The 14,087-nt window shown below is 38.5% G+C and overlaps 1 protein-coding gene across 5 annotated transcripts in view; it reads right to left on the bottom strand.

The window, feature by feature from the left end:
* Positions 1-1,495: 1,495 nt before the first annotated feature.
* DCUN1D4 (defective in cullin neddylation 1 domain containing 4) overlaps positions 1,496-14,087 on the bottom strand; it is a 72,404-nt gene continuing 59,812 nt past the window's right edge. For 2 of the 5 annotated variants that reach the window (XM_087434303.1, XM_087434300.1), the window contains exons 9-12: positions 9,317-9,403; positions 7,326-7,430; positions 4,909-5,011; positions 1,496-4,805 (exon numbers count right to left, since the gene is read on the bottom strand). In XM_087434303.1, the coding sequence (XP_087290429.1) occupies positions 4,750-4,805; positions 4,909-5,011; positions 7,326-7,430; positions 9,317-9,403 (351 nt within the window). In that variant the 3' untranslated portion in view covers positions 1,496-4,749. The remainder of the gene's footprint in view (positions 4,806-4,908; positions 5,012-7,325; positions 7,431-9,316; positions 9,404-14,087) is intronic. The other 3 variants (XM_087434301.1, XM_087434302.1, XM_087434304.1) reach the window with 3 other exon arrangements.

Below are 14,087 nucleotides of genomic sequence, written 5' to 3'. Positions count from 1 at the left end.
TCCATTATTTCAAAAAGCTATCTTTACAAATGCCTTTCCTTTAGAGCAATCTTCCTCTTTGTTCTGTCATGGGTTGTCTTGAGCTGGCATTAGTGACTTGACCTCTCTCCAGTCTATCTTGTTCCAATTACATTGCTGGAAAACTTGATTTTAATTCCTATTAACTTTTACGTGCACTACAAGTATTGCCTGGAGAATACATCACATGACCCCATTTCCTTCTACTGGATAATGTGCCTCATGACTTTCTATGTTTGCTGTAGCCCAGGTTAAGAATTCCCTATCCTAAGGTTTGTCATCTCCCACTTCTGTCAGTTTAGGATTAAGCTTTTTCCTTTATCTCCACCCACCATCCATTCCCAATCTTTGTGGGTGTCCAGAAGAACAGAGATTTTCTTCGTTTGGTCCTCAGCTTTTGGCCCAAATTATAGTTGAAAGAACCACCTACATCACCAATTTAAACAATGTGCACCTGGATTCTGTTTTTTAGGAATCTTGTTTTCTACCTCCTCTCCTGCTTTCAAGCTTCTAAAAATCTTCAAGTCTGTATCAGTGTTTCCTGGATTCTCTAATCTTTACACAAGGTTTCTCTCAGGTCCTGACAATTTTTTGCCAAGTGGGAACTCTGTTACTTGCTTCCATCCATGTACGTTTCCTGAGCATCCACTCTGTCTGCCAGCATCCTGCCACCAGGGAGCTGACAACGATGTAAGACCATTTTACAGAGTGGTAACCAGGGCTTACACACAATTACAAACTAACTGGGGGGTAGCCCTGGAGGTAGTAAAAATGGTCATTTCTGCCTGACTCCGGGCACATAGTAAGTACTCAATTATTAGCACGATGTTTAGAAATATGCAACATATGGTGGTAAATTTTTAATTTTTTTTTTTTTTTTGCTGAGGAGTGTTTATACTGTCTTTAATCAAAACACTAAAATACTGTATCTGGAACTGTTCTAGATTAAAAGAGACTAAAGAAACATGATGACTAAATGCTATGCTTGTCCCTGGATTAAAAATAAAATAGCTATCAAGGCCATTATTGGTACAAATGGGGAGATTTTAATCTGGACTGTATATTAGGTAACAGTATTGTACCAATGTTAAATTTCATGAGTGTGATCATTGTATTGTGGTTATAAGAATGTCCTTGTTTCAAAATACTAGGTGTGAAGTGTCATAATGTAACTTACTCTCAAATGGTTCAGAAAAAAGACTACTGCCACATATCTATAGAGAGAAGTACACACACACACACACACACTCTGAGTGGCACAGAAAACGTGGCAAAACATTAACAACTAGAAAACCTAGGTGATTGGTATATGGGTGTTCATTATATTATTTTTGTATGTTTTTCTGTAGCTTTGACGTTTTTCAATATAAAGAGTTGGGAAAAAACAAAAACGAATACAAAATAAAATATTTTAAAGCTAACCTATGTGGTTTTTGAAGAAACAGCCAGAGAAGAGAAGAAAGAATTCACAAATCAGTTCTGAAACCAAACACAAATACTTTTTATTTTTGGGATATCATTTTACATCAATTCCATTAAACCTAAAACCAGTTTGCTATACTCAAGTTCGGTGGCATAACAGTATTTCAGTTAAGCTGGGAGTCACAGGACTTGCACACGTTTATGAGTGTAATGCAAATACTGACGACAAGAAGCATTCACAGTTACAGGTTAGCTGCTGTTCATTTAACAGTAACCTCCAAGAGAAGTTATTTTACGAAAAAAAGCAACCCACGTTTTGGTCTCATTTACAGACACCCAACATTTTAGTTGGTCAATGAATTCTATACAGTTATTATACAACATATGAAAGAATAAAAGGTAAGGCTTACAGAGGTATTTTAGCAGTTGTAAGAATAGAAACCAAGGACACAAACTAACTTTTAAAGCTCTCTGTATAAACTTCAAAAGCACTGATAAAATGGACACTGACAGGCAACAGAAATCTGTTGTTAAACCAGAATCTAGGGGTTTGTCTAGTCAGATTTATAAAAACTTAATTCCGAGTTCATGCTCCAAAAAAGCTGTGTGTACCGTTAGAGTGGGCGTTCACGGCAAATCAAACGACCAAATCTCTGACCTACCTCAGCGGTAAACATCTAACAGTTGTATTCCAATGCGACAGAGTATTGCAATGCGGAGTTCCAAACACAATGGAAAGAGAGAGAGGGCGTAGACTTAGCTAACAAAGAAGAACCAGAAGAAGGCACCCTAATTTCTTTAACACTAGCCAGTAAACAAGCGCTTCATGATTGCTCAGTTTTACATAACTTAGGGGTATTCTTAAGAAAACGTATCTTATTACTCTGTCTGACCCCTTTTTCTCCCTTTAAAAATAACTGCATAAAATCAAGAAAACCAAGGGCAAGCATTCTGCACTCACAGAGGTTTATTTTTCAAGACAGTTTAAAGATTATTTGGAGTTTTCTAAATATGCAAGTTTATTCCTGTGGAATACTTACTTTCATATTATTCATCATAAACTACTTTTTACTTGGATTTTCCTCCATCATCAAAATGTTCATTGTGATGAAATGTAACATCACCCCTGTAACAACACTTTTATTTTAGGATTCACTGTGCTTAGTGTTTAAAAACTTCGCCAGTTTCTAACAATAGCTTTTAAGATAATTTCATCTATGATTTTATATTTGCTTTAAACAAAACTAAAGTTGATCAAATTTAAGAACTGCTGCCTTTAAAGTGTGATTTTTTTAACTTTATGGGATCCTTTTGAAAATGAATCAAGTCCTCCACAGATTCGAACCTGCCTATGGCCTATCGCCACTGAACTCCACAGGCACCTGTCAGAAGGGAACCCCTTTCAACACCTCGGTCTCAAGAGCTGTGCTTGCCGTCAACATCTTCTATTCTTTCGAGACATTAATTTGTGCAAACTGGTATGAATGTGTAAGGTAGAAGTGAGTCTGTAATTCCTAAACAAGGAATGATTAAGTATGCTTAACCACTACAGAGTTTTTCAAACTTCTGGTTTATTTCACAGCAAACCAAACTTTTCTATTTGGTAGAAAAAGGAAGTAATTTCATTCTACCATACCATGATTTTGTATATGCACACACACTGTATATACACACAAAATTTCTGTCTTTGGTGGTTCAGTTAGGGAAAAAAATAATATGAAAATCAGAACACTGTTTGCAAAGAAACTGTGAAATAGTGGTCGAGAGTAGCACTGTCTGTGTGCTTTACTCATTTCACGCCATTTCAAAGTTCACATTTAATCCAAAAGACTTTTTGGCCAGATTTTGAAATAATCCAAACCTCGTCCAATCATTATATGTTCAATCACGGATCTTGCTCACAACTGTAGCATTCACTTGTTCAAATGCACCACTTTTTTACTTGGTTTAAATCATTAGCCTTGTTTTTCCACAAAACTTTAGGGACTAAATTAGTCATTCAATAGCACCAGAAAGTTGAGGGGACAACATGTTATCTATACAATTCCTCAAGAAGGGTAAGGCAAGGAAAGAAAAAAACAAGACATAAAATACAAACCTAAAAATACCGTCTTGTTTACTCTTGCTTCCTCATCCACATAAATAATGGCTATCACCTTTCTGTACAAATTACTCAGGTAATGACGAGTGGCCCTTCCAAGAAAGGTCCTACCGTGTAACAGAGTTAGCTCAATGCTGGTGGTTTCCTGCCCACTGCCTGCAATGGACAAGCTGCCAGGAAAAGCCTAGCACGAAAGAAACAAAAAAGGAAAGAACAAAACAAAACACCTCTCACTTACGGTATAGTTCTTTTTCCAAAAAACTAGAAAATTAGACACCATGAAAGCTTAACTCAAAATTCAAGCCACAACTAAAAGTGCTCTGCAGTTATAAATTGCTAGCAAACCATTAGGTTTTCACGGAGGAGGCAAAATAAATTTCACTTAGAATGGCATAGAAAGCATCAGCAGACCCAGCACTGACTAGAAGAATGCAAAAGAAAGAAAGAAAAAAAACACTAAAGAAAGTTTATAAGAGTATAAAACCCATTTAAAAAAAGGTGCAACTTTAATTTGTTCATTTGTACCTATATTCAAACTACCACAGCTTTAACATTAGAAAATAAAAACCTATACCTTGCATGGTGGAAATGATTTGTGGCACGGTACATGTCTATATGTTCAAATAATTACAACTTGCATCATTTAAAAACGCTAATATTTAAGTAGACCAAATTATATTTGGCATATGCCTCTGAAAAGTTATGACTCCCACCTCCCTTCCAAAAGTTGGCCTCTTAAACAATAAGGTAAACTCTGGCAAAACTTGCTTATGGTAACAGTTGTCTTATTTTCTGAAATGCTACATTTGAGACCAAATAAAGTATAATTGGTTCATTTGAAAAAAGGGACTAGAAATATGCCACAAAAATTATTTTTACAATACATTTTTGCAGAAATAATCTCTAGGTGAAGCTTTTTTTTTTATACACATATACAAAATTTAAACAGCAATATACACATAATCACAGTGAGGACGTTGGCAAATTCACCAATCTGTAGTGTAAATACAACTGCAAAGCAGCCTTCCAAGAGAACAATGCCACACAGCAGGCAGAGCCAGCCCATTCAATAGCAAACACCAAAACGTCCCTGCAAAAGGGAGACAGTGCAAGAAAAGCAGCATGCGCTTTGATACAAACAGCAATTTATGGCTAATGGTTGACGTAACTGTGGTAACAGTGACTCTCGCGCTGCTATGCATCAAGTCCTAGGACATCTGTTTGTCTTTATACCACTCCACAAACTCATCCAACAAAACTGGCCCTGGAGAGAGAGAGAACAAAAGGGCTGTGAGGCTCTTCACAGGAGGAAGATGTGCAAACGTAGTGAGGGAAAGAGTGAGTGAACACCCAGGACCGGTACTTACACGCTCCATCTTCATCGTAGTTGCTGAGGTCAAGATTAATCGTTCTGCTAAACTCGAGCACATTGCACCACTGGTCTTTGTTAATAACTTTATATTTTGATTGCTGATGGAGGGAAGAGTAACATGAATTACTGACACAATTAACAAATGGGATGGTTTCAACTGCTGTCTGAATCAACTTAAGAAAGTTCATGAAGGTTGACTCTTTCCATTTGAGGGGTGTTAAGCACCATTTAGGAGAGGGTGAGAGAAAGCAAGAGTAGAACTTACAATGACAATTTTCATTACGAAAATATTATGGGGGCTCAACACAAAATGACAAGCACATAAAAGAAACACAATTTTATATCCCTAGAAGCGAAATTTCTAGACTGCACTAGCCCTTTTATATAAAATGGGGATAATATCTTCTTCACAGAGATGTTGCAAGGATTAAGAGAGATAAGTTATGTAATTTATGTAAAGCACTTCGTTCAGTGCCTGGCTTCAAGTAAGTGCAAAATGAAGAGCAGCTCCCATGAAGAACCCCTGACAAGTGGCACGCTCACTGTCACACTGTCAGCTGAGAGCACACGCAGCAGGAGGGGACTGGACGAGAGCTTCTTAAGTGCTGTAAGCGGTCTCAGAACTACGTGTTCTAGCCACGGAAGAAAACTGCTGTTCTAATAATGCAAAATTTGAATCTGATCATAAAAGAAATCACAATAGCCATGAAGTATTTTTTCTCTTCCTCTTAGACAAGAAATATGCCATATGCATATATTAAAATACAGTATTGCTGTACAAAGATTTAAAAATAAAATCCAGATCCAACAATTTTTAAATCCTAACCACTAAAATCAGGAACACTGGAAAACAATGCAAGTACATAAGAAGCCAAGAGTTGAGTCAATGGTTTTGAGGATGCAAACGTAAGAAAAACTCAAATGAAAGGATTACTGCATCCTTTTAAAAGAAAAACGCAAACTAATATAAGGAGAGGACAAAGCACAGACTACAGGTTTAAGTTTTAAGCAACTAAAGGCAAAAAACAGTCAATGAAACAGTTGATGATGCTCCTGGAATGGTGAAGTCAACTTTGCTTGCGGCAAGCTCTTTCAGCTCAAGAACCCGTCACACTTGGGCTCAAATTCTGCTGAACTCTCTGAGAACAAGAACTTGTTTCTACTTATTTTCCAAATAAAGCTAACATTTCATGGAGTTGTCAGAGAAATTGGAATAGATCATCTGTAGATATGGATTGTCACGTAAACAAAGACTTCTTATATGAAAACTAGTTTTTATACCTCTCGAGGAGTTCCAATTAGTAATGTTAAAAGTCATTTTTAAGCCAGAAAGAGAAAGACAAACACTGTATGATCTCACTCATATGTGGAATATAAACCAACACATGGACAGAGAAAACTGGACTGTGGTTAGCAGGGGCAGTGGGGGTGGGGGGTGGGGGGTGGGCACAAGGGGTGAAGGGAGTCATATATATGGTGATGGACAAACAAAAATGTACAACCCAAAATTTCACAATGTTAGAAACCATTAAAACATCAATAAAAAAAAAAAAGTCATTTTTAACAGCAGTCCTCAAAGAATCATATATCAGTTGGAAGTTTTTCTGGACCATTAAATAAAGCAAGTTGTAAGCAAGTCTATTTCAAGAGCGAAGCAGGAGTCAGAGTAAGGCCTGGGATTTTCTCAAAGACCCAACACCCTCCTCCTTTCAAGCCAAGGGCGTTTTTAAAAGGGGTTTGGGGCTGGAGGGCAAGAAGGATGCCAAACATGACAACCCAAGTAACTCAGACTTATAGCTCAAACACCTCCAGGTCCTACACTATTACACTGCATCGAAACCAGCTCCTAATAACCAGCAGCTCAAAATTTTTGATCATTAATACTTAATGCAAACAAACAAGGATGGAGTAAAATGCTGGATTACTTCTAATATAAATGTGAAGAAAACTTAAAGACATATTGTCAGTTTGCCTAACACTTACATTCATCTAGGTCCCGAAGTTACTTGGAGATAAGAGTAGATAAGGATACATTACAAACTAATTTTAGCAAGAAGGCAGACGGCTGTTTTTTAACTTTTGCTTAATAAAAGTGGAAATTCATCTAAAGCCACAAAAGAAAGTAAATCTTGTTTTACTATTGTTATAAAGAACAGGAAATCTAAACAAAAGTAAAGCTTTTAAAATGGGGATGAGAAAGGAGAGGCAGAGCTGTAGCTGTTTCTGCATTTATAAGGGGAGAGAGGCAGCACAACAGTAAATGCATTCACAGAGAAAACAGCAACCATGTCACCATTATTCCTATAGGCAGAAAAGTACAACAAACAGAAAATTACATAAAATAGTTAAATAAAGTATACTTGGTAGTTCTAAGCAAGCAAACATACATTCCATAAAATAACAATTTGGTACCTCTAAGAATTGGTGAAAAACTGGAAAAAGGGGCCAGATTTTTCCTAATAACAGTCCCAACATGCACTTGGCAGTGTTTATGTCTAGGCTGCGCTGGTCCTTTTCCTGTTTAACAAACAAAAACAAGGATAAGCCAGATGCCCCCAAATAATAAATTCCAATAATCCAAACTTCTATTTCACTTCAACAAGAAATTAGTAAAACAGCTCATTTATCATACACCACAAAAACCCTGAATCAAGACTAAGATGGGGGAGGGCAGGTAGTCAAACACCATAGAAGGCTTAATGGTTTCAGTATTACATAAACTTACTGTGAGAAAGATTCATGTCAACTGAGTGATCAACCTAATGCAAAGTCAATTAATTATATAGTAAAAATATCTATGATTATTTGATGGGATAAATAAAAATCTATAACTCAATCACTTGCTGTTTGACATTTATGATCATCATCAAAATCATAATTGTTGACCCCAAAGCCCATAACTTAACTAAATGGAGTTTAAAGGTTTCAATTTCCATGCGTAGGAATCAGGTTTCCTTAATAAAAATCACTTTTCCAACAATTTTATTTCACTGGTAAATGTTTTTCTTGTACCTAAAAATGTTGGAATTAAATTCAGCTCATAATAAACGGGGCTCTGGAGATTCTCTCCTAGTAAGAGGATGTACATATTCATCCACCCACTCCGGGGGAAAGTAGTCTGTCCACCTATTACAGTCCTCCTTACCTTGGATTTGTTAGATGTGAAATCTCCTAGCGAATATCCCTAACTAGAAGCCAAGTGAAAGACAACATTTCATAAGGAAACCAGAAAAGAAATAAAGCTAGCCTTCTCGTGGTATCTGAACTACAGTGGAAATTTGCAAAAGTACTTTTCTACAAAGGGAGAAAGTGCCTGGCTGTCCCATGTGGGGTGGAATCTAAACGTTCACCAGATGAAGGGATGATGTTGTGATCACCACTGTCAGCCACCTATGCAGCCCGTACACATCTCCCGATGAAATAAATGATTACCTCAAGGACTCTTAACAGTGAAGTGCTCTTTAGGAAACAGAGAATTTCTGGCCATGACACTGATTTTAAAAGTGAAGGACTTAAACAATACAGCAAATGTAAGGGCCTCACTCCACAACAGCAAACAAAGTAGATGAAGATACAGGAAGATGTGCAAAAGGCCTGTCTTTTGGTCACCGTCGTAAAGCTTAATGACTGTTCACAAACAGACCAAGTCAGATGTCTCCGAGTCACCCTTCTCTGTTACAGGCCACACAACTTAAAGTCTGATGATGGCAAAGTATCCCAATCCCACAATTCAGTGCAAACAGGGATGGCTTCCTTTCCACAGCACTCTCTGCCTGTCACTTGGCCATGCACACCATCCTGCCCAGGGCTGCAGTCCTCACTCCCTTGGAGAGAAGGACAGTAGAAAAGGTGCTCTAGACATTGCCCACTTTTTGTCAATCAAGCCTCATCGGTTTGTTGCATTTCATGGGCTCATACTTCTGCAATGCACTGTGCGAGCAAATGGAAAACTTTCTTTTACCCTGTAACATAGGTGCGGCAGACGGCAACAGCAGACCACACTGTGAAGCACTCCACAAGAAAAATGAGCAAACTGCTAAAAACACATGCAGCACCACAGGACTGGGCCAAAGTTCATCTGTTGAACAACAGCTCATGCAGCACTGGGCTGACGGCACTGGCGCTCTGGAAAAGCTTTCCCTTTGAGGAGTTTGTTAATGATTCACTAAATCTAAAGTCGCTAGTCTTGCCTTGATACATGTTATGCCTTCTTCCAACATCATCAATGCCTCTGTCCCCATTACAATGGACATACACTAAGGTGACAAAAAAAAAAAGATACAAAGGACCTGGACAGACTCTTGGCAACAATATAATCATCTGACAAACTGATGATCATGAAGGATTTCAATGCACGTGTTTGGCAGTGATGCCAAAACATGAGGGAAAGGCATCAGACTCACAGCACCGGAAAGCTGAACAGCACTCACTGACTCCTGCTCTGCAAGGGTGCCAGCCAGCAGCTCGCAATCACTAACACCATCTTCTGCCTAGCAAATAAGAGAAAGACATTATGGATGCACTCACGATCTGAACAGCGGCATCTCACTGATAACCAACATTGCCTGTGGGTGGATTTGAGGCCAAGCGCAAATGGCCATAACTGGAAACACACAAAATTCCTGGGAACAGCACAGTTGAGAGATCCCACAGCAAATGTCTGCTAAACAGCAAAACGGAGACACGCCCAGGAGGTTCTCTGACGATGATCCTAATGGCATTCTCTGCAAAAGGGTTCTCAAAAGTGAAATGAATCTCCCAGGATGCTATGAAGCAGCCACCAACATAATGCGCATTAAAAAAAGTCACCTTAACATATTCAAGAGTACAGCAAAGATATCCAGAAGCTCCTCGTAAGCTCCTCACACTGTCAACACTGACCCTGCGACCCTCTGCTCATGGAGCACCAAGGAGCAAGGGGCAGATTTCTGCATCTCAAGGTTAGAATCTAAGCAGAAAGTACCTTGAGACAGTCAAGAGTCAATCAGCATCCCCAGAAGGCCCATCAAGGTTAAAGGAGAAGAAATGCAACTTTTCTCCCTGTCCACCTCTTGACCCAAGATGCATAGATATGTATCTCATAAACTTTCATTTTCTAAAGTAACAAATTCAAAAACAATTTTATTTTTCAAATAATAATAGGAACTGAACAGGTTCTATACACTAAAGATGTATTAACCTCCTACAAAACACAACTAGATTCTTCCTTGTTGTCCTCCTTAAATACAGATTTAAAAAAAGCAGTTAGAGATGAGATCAGGCCTCTGAGTGGTACGGCTGTAAAACCAAAGGATCCTACTCTGCATATTCTAAGAAGTTATGTCTGTATATGGAATAAACGCACTCCTGAAGCTAAAGACTAATACCAGCTAGTGTAGAGCAGAGAATAATGAAGTTTTATTAAGGTCTGATTTAAAGTTCGAACATGAAAAAAAAAAATAGTGCCTTTGTTATGTAAGACTGTTCTAGTACAGGTCTTCCTGTAAAATGTGAAAATTAAGCCTTTTTTTCCTTAAATGGCACAAGTGACTTAAGAAACAATAACTGAAAGAGTAATTAAACCGTTAGTTGTAAATATACATAAACTACAAAAATGAATCTTCGAACATCTAGTTATCCAGATATGCTCTATCAGAGGCCCCCAATGGTTTCAGATGATCTATTTCCAATTTTCACAAAGTTTTAATAGCTTGAGACTTGTACGTGAAAAGGGGAACCTTGAATTATTAAAATTAGAAAGAAAAAAAATCTTCAACACCAAAAAAAAAATCCCTAAGATTTTTGAGAGAGACTAGATGAACTCAAGAAATAGTATATAAGTGACCATGATTCACAAACATATAATGGTGACAATCAAATCAGAAATTGATACATGAAACCAAAAGGCCCTAATTGAAGACCTATGATGTACATCACAGAATTCTCATTTGAGACCACATGGACCACAAAAAATAAAGAGAAAATGCAGTCCTCCTTAACACAGCTACCTAAGTAAACAAATATAAGGAAAAATAGCGCTAAAGAACTGGAATCTTTTTTTTTTTTTTTATGAGGAAGATCAGCCCTGAGCTAATATCCACGCCAATCCTCCTCTTTTTGCTGAGGAAGATCGGCTCTGAGCTAACATCTATTGCCAATCCTCCTCCTTTTTTTCCCCTTTTTCTCCCCAAAGCCCCAGTAAATAGTTGTATGTCATAGTTGCACATCCTTCTAGTTGCTGTATCTGGGACGCGGCCTCAGCATGGCCAGACAAGCGGTGCGTCCGCGCATACCCGGGATCCAAACCCGGGCCGCCAGTAGTGGAGCACACACACTTAACCGCTAAGCCACGAGACTGGCCCCTCAAGAACTCGAATCTTAATTTGGTTCAGTTTATAAAACTGAAAATACGTATAGCAAATCAATTTTTTGAATGGGAGTTGTTTTTTTTTTAAATACACATTAAAAACAAGCAAAAAGTCATAAAACTCAAGAGTGTCCTCCCTTTGGGGAAAATGAAACTACTAAGTACGCTCTTAGGACCTACCCAGCATTAGTTTACAGATAACAATGTTTACAAGGCGATTAATTAAGCTCAACTATTGACATTTCCTTTAAAACAAAAGAAAAAAAATCTGCCAACAGGCACAGCCTTTCCTTGTCATTTTATCTGGCATGGATTCTATTACTGTAAGCACTACTCTTGGTAAGTCAGTCATTATTTGAAACTTGAGATTTGCAGACACCTAAGTAATATCAGTGAAGAATACTTCAACAACTATTTCTAATTCTATGGTTAACATTTACTGACAACTTAATCTGAGCCAGAAATTGTTCTAAGTGCCTTATACTTAAAACCATTTAATACAACAACTCTGTTAGGATAACCATTATTATAATCCCCAATTTATGAGTAAGAAAACTGAGGCACAGGGAGTTAAATGACAGTCAAGCAGTGGTAGAGCAGGGACTTGAACCAGAAGTCTGATTCCAAGCCTGAGTGTGTGCCATATACCACTTCCCTGAGAGTGAGGCAGAGAGATTTAAATACTAAGAGACATACAGTCCAATTAGCTTTACAGATAACTGCTGAGCAAACCTGCATGACTCTGCAGTAACCATCTTTAAGATAAAACTTGGGATTAGATGACTGCATATTCTTCCCACTTTTGTCCTCACCCAGGCTCACCTTCTGTTTCCTTCATAATTTACAACGAAAATATGAGAAAAAAGTAGAGAGGAGCGTGTGTGTGTGTGTGTGTGTGTGTGTGTGTGTGTGTGGTGTGTGGTGTGTGGTGGGGGGCTGTGTGGAGAGGGAAACTAGAGAAATACATTGGTTAAGAAGTGAGAAACTGAGTCAAGTTAGAAGAGGGAGTGAATCAAATGGTCACGACAGATTTAGGTTGGAGTCAGACAGGATAATCTGATAACAGGGGTTGCTGAACACAAGACCCAGCAATATTTTCCTTAGCAAATTCTACGACTAACATCCATATCATGTCTAGTTTAAACAGAAATGACTTAGCTGTGGTTTTACTTAGAGGGAAGACGATACCTGAGCTTTAATCTGTGTGACCTTACATCTTCCTGAAACATCCCTCAGAAACGGTAAATAAAAGCACTGGTACCCACTGCTGGGAAAGTGAGCATCACGGCAAGGCTGTGAGGACGGACTTGTGACACACTAACCGCCACAAGACCACCTCTCAGTAGGAGGGATTCCCACAAGTGTCTCTGCCTCCACAAAACCACTTAAAGCTTTATTTCAAGGAGTAAAAAAGCAAGGACTCCCCACCCCCCCTAGACAAATCTCCCATTCTTCTCTTGCTCACCGCCATTCTTTTTCCTTCACCCCGAAGGCCTCCCTTCTCTCTATCTAGCAGCTTCTCCTAACTTCACTTCCTTCCCGATTCCGTCTGGATCCACCTCAACCACTCTAGGAGGGCTCCTCTCAACTGCCTTCTGCCCTCCAAGCCCCACACACTTCTCACTCTCAGTCTCTCCCATTATTCTCTCCTTTCGGCATCAAGGCTGGACTGCACTGCTAGAAAACAAACCCCGACAGCGGCATCACTGGAAATTCATGGTGTCTACTCTTAGCCGGGCCAAGACGCTGCTGCCATCAGCACCTCACTCAGCCCGACCTTGATCCTTCTCAAGATTCCAAGCGTCAACTCTCTCTGTGATTTTCAGCATGGTACCCTGCCTCTGCCACAGAAAACGTAGAAACACCAAATTTAACTGATACTTAATCACTATTCCCAGATCAACAAAAAATTACTATATTTAGTCTTTTTTCTCCTTCCCTTTGTCCAATCTTACTCTCACTAGGTCCTTTTGAAAAAAGGAATCAAGGAAGAAATGGCTGTTTTATTTCAATGAATCCATACAACGTTTGCTTATATAATAAAACTTACATTGGGAAAAAAAATCCTATGCATGAGAATACTCAGACAAAATTCCACTTGTATGAAAGAACTGGCCATTTTAGCCTCTGAATTTACATCCCACCATCTTCCTGTAACAAGATACCATAGGATGGTGACAGTTTTTCGTTTGTTTGTTTTTCATTTATCGCTGTAACAGTGGTTTATAACATATGAATTTCAGGTGTACATCATTATACGTCTATTTCCGCATGGATTACATCATGTTCTCATGTGATGGTGACAGTTTTGAGTCAGGGAAGGTGGTGTAGCTCGAGGAGAGGATGGTGGCCTGCACCTCAGAGGCAAGGCTCGGGCCCTCATGTCATCTCCTTCTCTCTGGCTCTCAGTTTCATCATCTGCATAATGACAAGACTGGACCAAGTGATCTCTTATGGTTTCTTTCAGCTCTGAAGTTTCATGAGTCTATGATATCCATAAGACTATAAATAAGTTCAGGTCAAAATAAAATCAGTAGAAAAATAATACGCCTTTACAGCTAAGTACTATTTTCAATTGGCTACAAGGTTCAAAGGTGAGGGAAAAAACAATCACACCCTTAGGACTATAATCTTGGTGGAGAGAGGTTAAAGGGGCCATTTTAACATCTTTATGGTAATGTACTATAGTTTCTCTCCTGGTATACTGAAGTATAATTCAGAATATTTAATATATGCCATTGTTATTTGCGATGGAGAATATTTAGAATATTAAAAGTATAACAAAGTTTAATTTCTATTAAAAGTTTGATTTTAAAAGGTCTGCTGTT

The sequence above is a fragment of the Ceratotherium simum genome, chromosome 8, assembly GCF_057802395.1.
Source record: "Ceratotherium simum simum isolate JZ-2026a chromosome 8, ASM5780239v1, whole genome shotgun sequence".
Lineage (NCBI taxonomy): Eukaryota > Metazoa > Chordata > Mammalia > Perissodactyla > Rhinocerotidae > Ceratotherium > Ceratotherium simum.
Note: the sequence above shows the minus strand (reverse complement) of the source record. Positions and strands in the feature narration are given on the sequence as shown.